This window comes from Phyllopteryx taeniolatus, chromosome 2 (assembly GCF_024500385.1).
Source record: "Phyllopteryx taeniolatus isolate TA_2022b chromosome 2, UOR_Ptae_1.2, whole genome shotgun sequence".
In the NCBI taxonomy this organism is placed as follows: domain Eukaryota; kingdom Metazoa; phylum Chordata; class Actinopteri; order Syngnathiformes; family Syngnathidae; genus Phyllopteryx; species Phyllopteryx taeniolatus.
Genome location: NC_084503.1, coordinates 39216283 through 39230311, shown reverse-complemented (window position 1 = coordinate 39230311; position 14029 = coordinate 39216283). Strand labels below are relative to the sequence as shown.

General features: G+C 42.0%; 1 protein-coding gene across 1 annotated transcript in view; it reads right to left on the bottom strand.

The window, feature by feature from the left end:
• LOC133474453 (SH3 and multiple ankyrin repeat domains protein 2-like) overlaps positions 1-14029 on the bottom strand; it is a 282765-nt gene that overhangs the window by 190507 nt on the left and 78229 nt on the right. The window contains exon 9 of the mRNA XM_061766190.1: positions 12859-12925. Within this exon, the coding sequence (XP_061622174.1) occupies positions 12859-12925 (67 nt within the window). The remainder of the gene's footprint in view (positions 1-12858; positions 12926-14029) is intronic.

Below are 14029 nucleotides of genomic sequence, written 5' to 3'. Positions count from 1 at the left end.
TGTCGAAGAATTGACCAGGAGGTCACGCTTTCCCACACTACCGAAAATAATGGTTTTATTTAAAAAAGCAAACAAACAAAAAACAGTGCAACATAAATTAACAATAAATGTGACAGTTAATCAAGGTACACATTCCACAAAGTGCTGGTAACATACACAGAATAGACGACAATTAACGTAAAAATAAGGATGTTAATTACTGCAAACACAAAAAACCCACATTGCACTGTTGGAATCATGCAGTTTGATGTTTGTGATGACGCAAATGGTAAGTTTCAGTGGACCAGCTATGCACTGTTCAATACAGTCTGGTTTAGTCAGTGTAGTGTTCTCAAGAATCAATCTTGCATTTCTTTTTTTATTCACATTATCTACCGAGCAGCATACAGCTAGCATGTACAGTGGGTACGGAACATATTCAGATCCCCTTACATTTAAATTTCAAATTAGATACAGTAACACAGAAGAGACAACAGAAAGCAGAGTTGCAGGTGGCAGAAATGAAAATGCTGAGGTTCTATTTAGGAGTGACCAGGTTGGATAGTATTATAAATGAGCTCATCAGAGGGACGGCCAAGGTTCAATGTTTTGGAGACAAAATTAGAGAGAGCAGACTTCGATGGTTTGGACACGTACAGAGGAGAGAGAGTGAGTGGATGCGGATGGAGCTGCCAGGTAAGAGAGCTAGAAGAAGACCAAAGTGAAGGTTGATGGCTGTCGTGAGGGAAGACATGAGGGCAGTTGGTGTTAGAGAGGAGAAGGCTTGCATGGAAAAGGATGACGCGCTGTGGCGACCCCTATCGGGAGGAAGGAAAATGAAAGAAAAAGAAGATACAAGCGGTTCATTCCATGCTCTGCTCCAGCACTTCTATCCAGCAGCACCCGGATGGTATGTAGAGCCCACGTGGTCACAACAACAGGTTGTTAAATTGCTAACATAGTAGCAAGTAGTAAGAGTGACTGTTGCTTGCTTAAAGTCGTTTATTGACACTCCAGTTGAAGTTGACTGTAAAACTAAACTCACATAAAAAAAGAATGACACATATTGAATGTTCAAATACATCACAGACTTTGTTTCTTTCTTCGTTTTTGTTCCCAAAAATCGCTAGCTCAAAGCAAACATACAATGAACGAAAAACTCCATTGACCTGCTAATGAAAATTAGCATCAAACTTGCGGCACTTACAGTATATTTCTCAAAATAATTAATATAGGTACCCAAACGCTGTATAAACACCTACAAACAGACAATATAACAAACTATGGCATATACTCTTCAAACTGTGAAAAACTATTTATATTAACAATATTCGATCATGACTTCAACTTTATTTGTTACCGAAAGTGTGTAACAGAGGTCAAGACATGCACAGCAGGAACAGCAAGCCCACCAAGGCACACACAGACAGCTAAGCACCTCAAGCCTCACTGCATGATTCCTATCCACCACGACATCGTCAATAAAACTAAACCGGCCAGTTGCAAGTGTATTGCCGCACATGTGGAGAAAGCAAATACCATACCAATACCACCATATACTGACAGTAAAAAAAAAAAAAAAAAAAAAAAAAAATGAATTGAACTTTAATTTGCGGCTAATGGTAACACTTCATGGCGGCACGGTGGCCGACTGGTTAGAGCGTCAGCCTCACAGTTCTGAGGTGCGGGGTTCAATCCCCGTCCCCGCCTGTGTGGAGTTTGCATGTTCTCCCCGTGCCTGCGTGGGTTTTCTCCGGGCACTCCGGTTTCCTCCCACATCCCAAAAACATGCATTAATTGGAGACTCTAAATTGCCCGTAGGCATGACTGTGAGTGCGAATGGTTGTTTGTTTCTATGTGCCCTGCGATTGGCTGGCAACCAGTTCAGGGTGTACCCCGCCCCCTGCCCGATGACAGCTGGGATAGGCTCCAGCACGCCCGCGACCCTAGTGAGGAGAAGCGGCTCAGAAAATGGATGGATGGATGGTAACACTTCATGTTATAATTTGGTTTGGAGTTTCACAATGGCGGCACGGTGGCCGACTGGTTAGAGCGTCAGCCTCACAGTTCTGAGGTGCGGGGTTCAATCCCCGTCCCCGCCTGTGTGGAGTTTGCATGTTCTCCCTGTGCCTGCGTGGGTTTTCTCCGGGTACTCCGGTTTCCTCCCACATCCCAAAAACATGCATGAATTGGAGACTCTAAATTGCCCGTAGGCATGACTGTGAGTGCGAATGGTTGTTTGTTCCTATGTGCCCTGCGATTGGCTGGCAACCAGTTCAGGGTGTACCCCGCCTCCTGCCCGCTGACAGCTGGGATAGGCTCCAGCACGCCCGCGACCCTAGTGAGGAGAAGCGGCTCAGAAAATGGATGGATGGATGGAGTTTCACAATGCCAAACAAAGTAACCACTTCTGCAAGATTATGCAGCAGGTATCTTCAACTTTGATCATATGGTCAATATGTTGGCTGCACAAGCAGTTAACATTAAATTATATAATAAAAATAATAATAATATTGATAATAATAATCCATCCATTTTCTGAGCTGCTTCTCCTCACACTTTAGAGTATTCAATTAACCTACCATGTATGCCTGGTGAAAACCCATGCAGGCACGGGGAGAACATGCAAACTCCACACAGGCGGGACCGGGGATTGAACCCTGGTCCTTAGAACTGTGAGGCTGACGCTCTAACCAGTCGGCCACCGCCTACATATTTAATATAGTTTAAAATCCATATTTATTAATCAAAACAAATCTGATAAGCATTGAACCTGAGGAAAACTTTAGGGCCGATCAAATGTTTTGCACCTTCAAAGCCGATTGTGAACGGTTGTGTGTGTGTGTGTGCGTGTGTGTGTGTGTGTGTGTGGGAGGGGACTTAGTTTTTGCCCCCTCAAAACCAATGAATAGTACGTTTTCAGTTATTCAATGAAAATGCTATGCTTTTAGCTTACTTTTTCTCATTTTATTTCTAAAGTGAGATTAAACAGACCTGTCACAAATGAGAATTTGCATCCAATAGTGCTTCAATTAGTAATCGAGTATCCTAATAACATTTCTGTCAGAAAAAAAGTATACTGTTTTTGGATAGTATATATTTTTGCTTGGTTAAAGTGCAATTATGAACAAACGAGAAAATGAGAGATTTTACTTAATGAACGACCAACTGGTTTCCTCTTTTCGATAATCAACAGTATTTGTCTTAAATTTACATTGTTCATGTAGTAGGAAAGTGTATTTTCTTGTCTAAAAACATTTTAATGAGGTCATTTCAAGCACAAAAAATAATAAAAAATAAAATATAAATAGATTTCCCTTTAAACTTGGCATTTCTTTCTGAGTATGAAAAGCATAAGGCATTAATTAAAAAAAGAGGAACAGAAGACTGTCATCTTGTTATAAAGGCACAATTTTATCCAACTGTGGTATATCATTCCGAAACACTAGGGGGCACTACATAAAAATACTTCATTTCTCAAAAAGAGGCGAAGAAGAAAATGACGAAGAAGACGGTAGCTTCAAGTCAAATACAGTGGCTATGGAAAGTATTCAGACCCCCTTAAAGTTTCCCCTCTTTGTTATATTGAAGCCATTTGCTAAAATAATTTAAGTTAATTTTTTTCACTCAATGTACACACAGCAATCCAGATTGACAGAAAAAAATGGAATTGTGGAAACCTTTGCAGATTTATTAAAAAATAAAAACTGAAATATCACACAGCCAGTGCTCAGTGACTGTTTTTTTTTTTGTCAATGTCTATATGTCTCAAAAGTGTTCTCTGTCAATTGACTGTCTGTTGTCGTGCTAGAGCGGCTCCAACTACCGGAGACAAATTCCTTGTTTGTTTTTTGGACATACTTGGGAAATAAAGATGATTCTGATTCTGATCCATAAGTATTCAGACCCTTTGCTGTGACACTCATATATTTAACTCGGGTGCTGTCTATTTCTTCTGATCATCATTGAGATGGTTCTACACCTTCATTGGAGTCCAGCTGTATTTGATTATACTGATTGGACTTGATTCGGAAAGCCACACACCTGTCTATATAAGACCTTACAGCTCACAGTGCATGTCAGGGCCAATGAGAATCATGCGGTCAAAGGAACTGTCTGAAGAGCTCAGAGACAGAATTGTGGCAAGGCACACATCTGGCCAAGGTTACAAAAAAACTTCTGCTGCACTTAAGGTTCCTAAGAGCACAGTGGCCTCCATAATCCTTAAATGGAAGACCTTTGGGACGACCAAAACCCTTCCTAGAGCTGGCCATCCGGCCAAACTGAGCAATCGGGGGAGAAGAGCCTTGGCGACAGAGGTAAAGAAGTCAGAATATGGGAGAAAGTTCTAGAAAGTCAACCATCACTGCAGCCCTCCACCAGTCGGGGCTTTATGGCAGAGTGGCCTGACGGAAACTAGGCGAGGCCGGGAATTTAACCCCAGTTCTCAGAACTGTGATCTGCTAACCAGTCGTCCACCGTGCCGCCAAATATATATGCGTGTGTGTGTGTGTGTGTGTGTGTGTGTGTGCGTGTGTATCTGGTGAAATTTTCAGGTCAGCAGCACCTTTGGATGTATATTTTGTGAGAAAAATGGTGACATGTTCAACACTTATTTCAGCCGCCGTGTGTGTGTGTGTGTGTGTGTGTATATACAAAACTTTCACCAGATGTTGATGAACAACCCAACTAATCCATGCATACAAAGAAAGAACAAATAAACTCAGAAATTAAGTTGTGAGTAAGAACGTGAAATGAGACAGAAAAAGTATTGAATGAAGAAAGGGAGGTGCAAAAAGGCATGGAAACCCAAGCCAACATCTAAAATCTATCAATAATCAAACAGCAATCCAGCCCCTTGTCAGTGCAAATGAATAGAGTAAAGAGCTGTCTCAAGAACATCGAAAAGTAATTGTTGCAAAATATAATGATGGCATTGGTTACAGGAGCATATCGAAGCTTCTGTGAGCACGGTTGGGGCCAAAATACATAAGTGGAAAGCCAATCATGCCACCATAAATTTGCCTCGATCAGGTGCTCCTTGCAAGACTTTTGACAGAGGAGTGCAAAGAATAAAAAAAAAAATAAAGCCGCTAGAATGGTCCAGCCAGTCACCCGACTTGAATCCAATCGAAAATCTATGGAAAGAACTGCAACTCAAGGTCCATAAAAGAAGCTCATGGAACCTTTGAGATTTGAAGACTTCTTGTGTGGAGGAATGGGCCAAAATCACACCAGAGCAATGCATGTGACTAGTTTCCCCATACAGGAGGCGTCTTGAAGCTGTCAAATAAAGGCTTTTGTACAAAATATTAAATAAATACCAGTTGGTGTGTTCAATACTTTTTCCCTGTGTCATTTCACATTATTACACATAACTTAATTTCTCATCTTATTTGTTCTACTTTCTTTGTATGTATGGATTACTTGGGTTGTTCCCAACATCAGGTGAAATTGTCATGTCAATATCACCTTTGGAAATATATTTAATGAGCAAAATGGTGACGTGTTAAATACTTATTTCAGCCATCCATCCATCCATTCCGTATCGCTTTATCCTCACAAGGGTCACGGGCGTGCTGTAGCCTATCCCAGCCATCTTCGGGCGAGAGGCGGGGTACACCATAAACTGGTCGTCAGCGAATCGCAGGGCACATAGCAACAAACACTCGCGCACTCATTCACACGTAAGGGCAATTTAGAGTCTTCAATCAACCTAACACGTATTGTTTTATTTACTTTGCATGGCAAGTTCAGCATTTTGATTTCTACAATTGTCAAATTGACAAAGGAGTGAACGTGTGGAGAAAGAGGTCTTGGGGGAAAATAAAAGTGAGAGTGTTGATATTTTAAAAGAGGCTCGCTCGCTCCCATTCATTTGATCGCAATGCACATTTTGACTACAAGCTTTGTTTTTCATCCATAGGTACATTATAAATTATAAATATAGTTAAGCATTGTTGTAAAACACAACATTTGATGCTTTATAACATATTTGTATGGCTTGGAGGCAGAACGGCGGCCGTTATTCTCTCGCATGCTCAAAACCCAGAAATGATTGGCTATAATCCGCGACGTTGTAACAGAATACACCGGCGTTGACATTTTTTATTTTGAAAACCAGCGGCGGACGAATCAGCTACTCATGAAAAGAGTTGCCAAACCACGCACACTGCGCAATAGTTCAGTCCGGTTCGGGGGTTGCACTCAGTGTGCGGCAGCTTTTAAGGATACTTCGACAAGAAACTGGGGAATTACCCAGAAACCTTACCCCGATGAGCCAAATCGCATAACAGTTCCCTGGGTGAGTTGCTAGGGATAAAATTATCTAGGACTTTGGTTATGACTAATGGTAACACTTCATGTTATAATTTGGTTTGGAGTTTCACAATGCCAAACAAAGTAACCACTTCTGAAAGATTATGCAGCAGGTATCTTCAACTTTGATCATATGGTCAATATGTTGGCTGCACAAGCAGTTAACATTAAATTATATAATAATAATATCTATCCATCCATCCATCCATTTTCTGAGCCGCTTCTCCTCACTAGGGTCACGGGCGTGCTGGAGCCTATCCCAGCTATCATCGGGCAGGAGGCGGGGTACACCCTGAACTGGTTGCCAGCCAATCGCAGGGCACATACAAACAAACAACCACTCGCACTCACATTCACACCTACGGGCAATTTAGAGTCATCAATTAACCTACCATGCATGTTGTTGGGATGTGGGAGGAAACCAGAGTGCCCGGAGAAAACCCACGCAGGAACTGGGAGAACATGCAAACTCCACACAGGCGGGGCCGGGGATTGAACACCGGGCCTCAGAACTGTGTGGCAGACGCTCTAACCAGTCGTCCACTGTGCCGCCGATAAAAATAATAATAATTATTATTATTAATTAATAATAATACAATTGTTTATGGATTCTCATGTCTCTCTCTCTCTCTCTGTCTTTCTCTCTCCGATGCACCGACACGCGCATGCACACACATGAGGAAAGAGGGGACACCCACCTCTGCAACATGCTGAGCCCATGGTGCCCAGTGGAAGATCCAGGAGTAAAAATGTCTCATCCCAACATGCAATATTCACACCTCAGTGGGGACAAAGCAAAGATGTCCAAACACAAGAACACAACGAATAAATACCTTTTTCTAAAATTCAACCATTTGTATGATATTAAGAGAGGGGGAGGTTGTATTTTGGTTGTGTTTGGGGGTAATCCTGCACTACATTCCATTTACTGTAGAACTTTACCAGGTCACTCCTGTCTGATTCTCCCCACTGGTGAATAGTGACCATGAGAGACAGTTGCAGGATTACATTTTTAGATTAGATTAGAGTTTTTGTCTCTCCCTTTATTCCTTTCCCACTCAAACTCATCTTTTTCTCCTTCCCTAATATATTTGTTGTTTTCATCTTTTCTCATTTTCTCTGAGGCCCTGTAATCCCTGAGCTCGCTGTGTGCTCTACAACCTGCCGAACTGTGTTGAGCCACAATCCAAATAAAGCTTTCTGTATTTCACTAGTAATATTGTATAGCACTACTGCCCAATATCTGAATAAACTGGGAGCTGGCAAATCATTGCTAATATGTAAATGCATACAGAATATATAAAGTCAACTGCTGTCTATATTGTGTTAATTACATTAGCTGTAATTTTTACATAATAGAACTAAAATGAAACAAGAATTATCAATGAAATGTTGCATTTCATTTAGGTTTGACCGAGGCAGGTTCCTGCACCTTTAAATTGTTGTTATTCAATCTATTAGCCTTCTGCTCAAATTCAATATTCTCGTGGGATCCTTTCTTGTGTTTTGTTGAAAACCCCAACATAAAGTTACCATCCACCTGACAAGAGGCAATCAGAACCAAGAAACAATTACTACGAACTATAAACCCGTGACGTGTGGACACCTCGGTAACACTCTCTCTAGTATTGTCCTTGTTTTTGTCTTTTTCGTTTGTCAAGGAGATATTACGCGACTTACTTACACTTGCTAAACATTAGGGAGTCTACTCCGAACCTTCTTTCGCCAACTTTCTGTTTTTTCTCGGAGTTACTTACTCGGGGAGCGGCTGTACTCTATGGCACATGGAGGAGACAAAGACAGCGCCACATAGGGAAGCGTCCCGGAGTGCAAGTTAAGCTCAGATAGCGAGGATTTCGAACACCACTTCTGTCAATTCACACAGTTTTCACACAGATGGATGTGGATGGATGGATCTTTGGAACTGTGTGAAGTTCCATCCTGCCTCAAACGCTCCACGGTCATCCCAATTCCCAACAAACCTGCAATTTCAGGACCGAATGACAGCCCTGTCACCCTGACATCTGTGGTCATGAAGTTGAACGCCTTATGCTGGAGGACCACAAGAGCGTCACAGGACCCCTGCTGGACCCCCTCCAGTCCTCTCTCCACTGCTCTTCTCTCTCTATACGAACGACTGCACCTCAACGCACCTGGCTGTCAAACTCCTGACGTTTGCAGACGACACCAGTCATCTGCCTCATCAAAATGGTGACGAGTCTGCATATCGACAGGAAATGGAGTGGCTGGAGCTTTGGTGCAGACGACACAACCTGGAGTTGAACACGCTCAAGTCTGTAGAGATAATGGTGGACTTCAGGAAGCATCCTTCGCCACAGCTGCCCCACACGCTGTTCCCAGTTCCTGGGAATTACAGTCTCTGTTGGACCTGAAGTGTAAGACCTACATCAACTCCATCCTCAAAAAGGCCCAGCAGAGGATGTACTTCCTGCGGCTTCTGAGGAAGCGTGGTCTGCCACAGCAGCTGTTGAGGCAGTTCTACACAGTGGTCATTGAATCGGTTCTGTGTGCAGCCATCACAATCTGGTTTGGTGCTGCCACAAAGAAGGACAAAATCAGACAGTCAAGACTGCCGAAAATTAATCAATACCCACCAACCTACTCTTGAGGACTTGCATGCTGCCAGAATTAAGACAAGGGTATGCAAAATCCTCTAGGAGCCAACACAACCTGGTCACCACATATTCCAGCTCCTTCCCTCAGGTAAGCGCAATCGAATAATGCAAACTAAAACCAGCAGGCATTCCAACAGCTTCTTCCTTCTTGCCATTAAATTGCAAGAGGAATTGTATCAGCATTACCACAAATTCCGGTAACCTCTCATTTCTCTGTGACTCTCCATAGTGTGTTTTTATGTTTTTATGCCTCAAAAGTATTTTTTGGTCAAAATGGCTGTCTACTGTCATACTAGAGCAGCTCCAACTATCGGAGACATCATTCCTTGTGTGTGTGTTTGACATACTTGGCAAATAAAGATGATTCTGATTCGCATTGAAATACTATGTTCATCTCTCACACAGTACAGTATGTACGGTATGTATGTTTAAAAGAGGTTTTTGCGCTTTAGGTAGTTTTGATGGTTTTCGACTTGGATCGTTGGTGAAAGCACCGCGAGCGCAACATGAAGTGAGGGAATTGGAAGTGTTAGTGGAAGAAGCAAACAAACATAATAGTGAGTTCCGGAAAAAAATTGACTGCTTCAAGGATTATGGGGAAGCCAACAAATGCATAAAAGCCATGTTCTCTATGATTTTACATGCGCCCATCTTGCATAACATTGGATTTAAAATTTGGGATAGCATACCCACAAAACTGCTGTGAGAGAGCATCAATTGACAAAGATGCACGGAAATTTAGAATTTTTTGTAGGAAATGTCATCGGTGTGGCCTTTTTGTGATACTTGCTCCAAAATTGCATTGCTGAATAGACGATCCGACGGCTGAATTTTGTTTCTAGCATTTCAAAAATGTTTACAAATGCTCTCGCCACCGCCTTTCAATTTGCCAGTGCTAACCTGGCACCGCTTTGCATGCTGCTTTGCACCATCCTTTCAGACATGGTATTTCAAGATGCAAAATCAGTCATCGCAGGTTGACTAAATCATGTTGTGCCTGCTAAATACTGTAGATTATTTGCATATGCTCCTCCCACAATACGCTAAATTGCCACACAGTTCATTTTGTGTATTGGGAGGAGCATATGCAAATAGATTCATTTGGCAGACGCAATCCTGGGTGTGCCTGGTTAGTAGATCAGGTACCACATCTGTTTGCATGTCCTAAAAAAATTTATGATGTAGAGTAGGGCTGCACGATATTTTGTTTGAGCATAGTCATTCCGATGTACGTGTGCACAATACTCATATCACAGGGTCTGCTGCGATGTTGGTGTACTGTTATAAACAGTGTATCAACTGTAATTTTAAAAGTGACCAGCAGAGGGACATGGGACAGGGTTTGTACATGCTAATAAGATTAGCACCTTGCATGTTATGGTAAATTATAATGCTTCTAACAACACACAGAGCAGCCCATATTGTTGTATACTTATCTCCTTGTATGATAATTATGAAAGAGGACGCAGGAAACAATGTACACCTGGTGCATTTCCTATTTCATGCTTCAGAATGAAACTAGGCAGGCACGCGGTCCAGCTGTGTGCATTAAGGGATACTGCGTAAATTGGAGTGAATGTGTTCTTTTGTAAGACAGTACATAATCGTAAAAATGGATTACTAGGAAAATTATTTGTATCAGAATGCTTTAAGAAACTGTATGATCACATCTGTGATAATATGGTATTTATTTTGTTTTGTGACGTAAGAGTAGAGCCAGCGCTGTGAGGAATGCAAAGTTATCAATAACCTTTCACCATAGTTCCTGTCATACTGTGTTGCGTGTTTTTGTTTGCACGTTTAGGACAAAACTCCTGTTTTTGTTTTAATTCCCCATTTAAAAAAAACAAAACACCAAGCAACAAGTTTTTCCTCATGTTTTTGAGATTGTCGGGTGAAAGCTGCAGATGGCTACTAGTGTGGACTGAATGGGTGGCAACATTGGGAAAATGAAATGCCAGTATTTTGAGGGTAACGAGCTTATTAACCAACATCCATCCATCCATCCATCCATTTTCTGAGCCGCTTCTCCTCACTAGGGTCGCGGGCGTGCTGGAGCCTATCCCAGCTGTCATCGGGCAGGAGGCGGGGTACACCCTGAACTGGTTGCCAGCCAATCGCAGGGCACATAGAAACTAACAACCATTCGCACTCACAGTCATGCCTACGGGCAATTTAGAGTCTCCAATTAATGGATGTTTTTGGGATGTGGGAGGAAACCGGAGTGCCCGGAGAAAACCCACGCAGGCACGGGGAGAACATGCAAACTCCACACAGGCGGGGACGGGGATTGAACCCCGCACCTCAGAACTGTGAGGCTAACGCTCTAACCAGTCGGCCACCGTGCCGCTCAACATCCATCCATCCATCAATTTTCTGTAACACTTATCCTCACTAGGGTCACGGACATGCTGGAGCCTATCCCAGCTCTCTTCGGCTGGAGGCGGTACACCCTGAACTGGTTGCCAGCCAATCGCAGGGCACATATAAACAAACAACAATTCGCACTCACATTCACACCTACAGTTTACATTCACATTTTAGAGTCGTCAATCAACCTCACATGCATGTTTTTGGGATGTGGAAGGAAACCAGAGTGCCTGGAGAAAACCCACACAGGCACGAGGAGAACATGCAAACTCCACACAGGCAAGGCCGGGATTTCAACCCCGGTCCTCAGAACTGTGAGGGAGATGTGCTAACCAGGCAACACCATGCCGCCTATTACCCAACATATTGGGGGGGGAAGAATTATGAACTTGTTAGTTTTTTGACCTACGTTCAAAATTTTTAATTATGAACTATGAACTGAACTAGTTCATTTTTGGAATGATGAACTGCCCTTTGAACTAGTTCTCGTGAAAATGAACTTTCCCAACACTGATCCTGAATTATTTTACAACGCAATATATATCGTAGTTTTAAAAACAATGTCATTTTTTTCCACTATTGTGCAGCCCTAATTTAGAATTTAGACTGAAATGCATTTGGGTTGTTGTGCATGACACAGAGGGGTTGTCATAGACTATACTTTCTTCAGTTCCCTTTAAAAGCAGCTACGTTAAATGGTTCATTTAGCATGTTTAATGAAAGCTATCATTTAAACTGTTAATGTAAGTCTTCTTTGCCCGAAATCAAATCAAATCAAGTTTCCATTGTGCAACAATTTGCTACAGAGACATTCTGACTTTAAATTACAAATGAAGCAGCAATATACAGATATGGAGTGCCATAGGCATGGTTTACTCGATAACTATAAGAATTAATCACTTGTACATGTTTGTCTTGGTTTACATGTATCAGATGTGATTTTAAATAGCATGAACGAATTAACATTCAGGAGTCACACTATTCCTGAAAATTTGCATCCAGTTTCCAAGTGTTTTAAATCCCTTATCAACTCTCACACGATCACACAAAAAAACCTTACATCTTAATTGCAAATCCACACACCATGCATGAAACTGAGCATTCTTGTTGTATAACTGCCCCTCACACACACAATTCCCCACCCAGTTTTAATCAATATAAGAATTATTTCATTCATCTCTGTGTCATCACATCCATCCACAACTGATCGCATACACACACACACACACACTCACACACTAATAACACCTGTGGAAACAACTAATCAATTTTCACTCCTTGTCATTGTGGGATCTGAGGCATTGGTCTTTTCTCTCAGCCTAATCAGACTGGGATTGTCCTGGTGTAAACATAAACTTTCATCCTCTTGGTTCTTCCAATCCCATAGTGGAGATTATACTGGGAGGTCGTTTTAAAAAAATCGAGGCATGGAGGATTTGTAATGTATCCCAGCAGTGATTCAGAAATACACACTGGTGGCTGAGAAAGAATAGGTGATGGATGGAAAGCTAAATGGAGGAAAGGAGAACAGAACCCATTTTGTCTTATTACTCACCTATGTCACTCTCTTTGTGGTTCTTGATAAGTTCAGCAAGATCAAAGTTTCCAGCAATAATTGCAACCTGGAGAGAGAGAGAAAAATAGAGAGGCTCAACTTCACAATGCTTTCACAAGAAATAAAAAAATAATAAAATGCTCTGCATTCACTTTACTGCTAAACAACATTGGGAAGGCGATATTAATTTTCACAAATAGCTCTGTATTATACCAAAATACTATACGTGTCTGCAGATTTACGAGAATACCAAGAAATGAAGGAGCTGTGTGTATTTTGTCTCATCTCTATGGTGTTGCCAATCACTTAAGTTGAACGTAATAAAATGAAAGTATTCTTCCCCCACCTGAAATAGTCAGGGATTCCTCTGACTTCTAAACTTCATGGTTTTAACCATGTGTAGTCAGGAATTTAATAGTCTGTGACAGACACGCACACGCAGGCGCGCGCACACACACACAGACACGCACACGCAGGCACGCGCGCACACACACACACACACACACACACACTCAAAGATGCGCACATGTCACAACGGTGCCCAGCCTGCATGAGCATGCATGTCAAAAGTTCATGTTTGGGGGAGAGAGGATGAAAGCTTCTGCTTTTAAGCTTTCAGTTGCCTCATCACAACAGATGACTGCTTTTACAAGAGTCACCAATATAGTACAAATGAACAGATATCGGCACGGTGTCGGTAATGTCTGTGAGCATTGTTTTTATTTAGTTTAATAAGTGATATCAGATAGGTTGATAGGGATGGATGTTAGATGTATGTTTTGCTTGTGTCCACTTGGGGACAGTAAAGGTTCTTTTTTTTCTCTCTTTCATGTGGCTACAGAGGTTGTTACTCTGCCATTGACCCAAATCTCGTTGACATGTTCCTGCTACTTACAATGTTTTCGGTAGGCAAGCTGAATGTGGGGTGTTACAGTACCTTTCATTTTCACTGATGCTGTTCATGCAAAGCTTTCAAACACACACACATGGATGCATACCTCAAGGGATACCGGACAGCTTTATATAAGCGTGCCTGGTCTGTATTCTGCAGAATAAATACCAGGAAGAAGAGAGCAAGGAGAGCAGGTACATTATAAAGCTGTGGTACTCTGCCCCCTTCCTCCACAGTTGGCCTTTTCTTCTAAACATTGAATTTCTCAGAACAAGTACT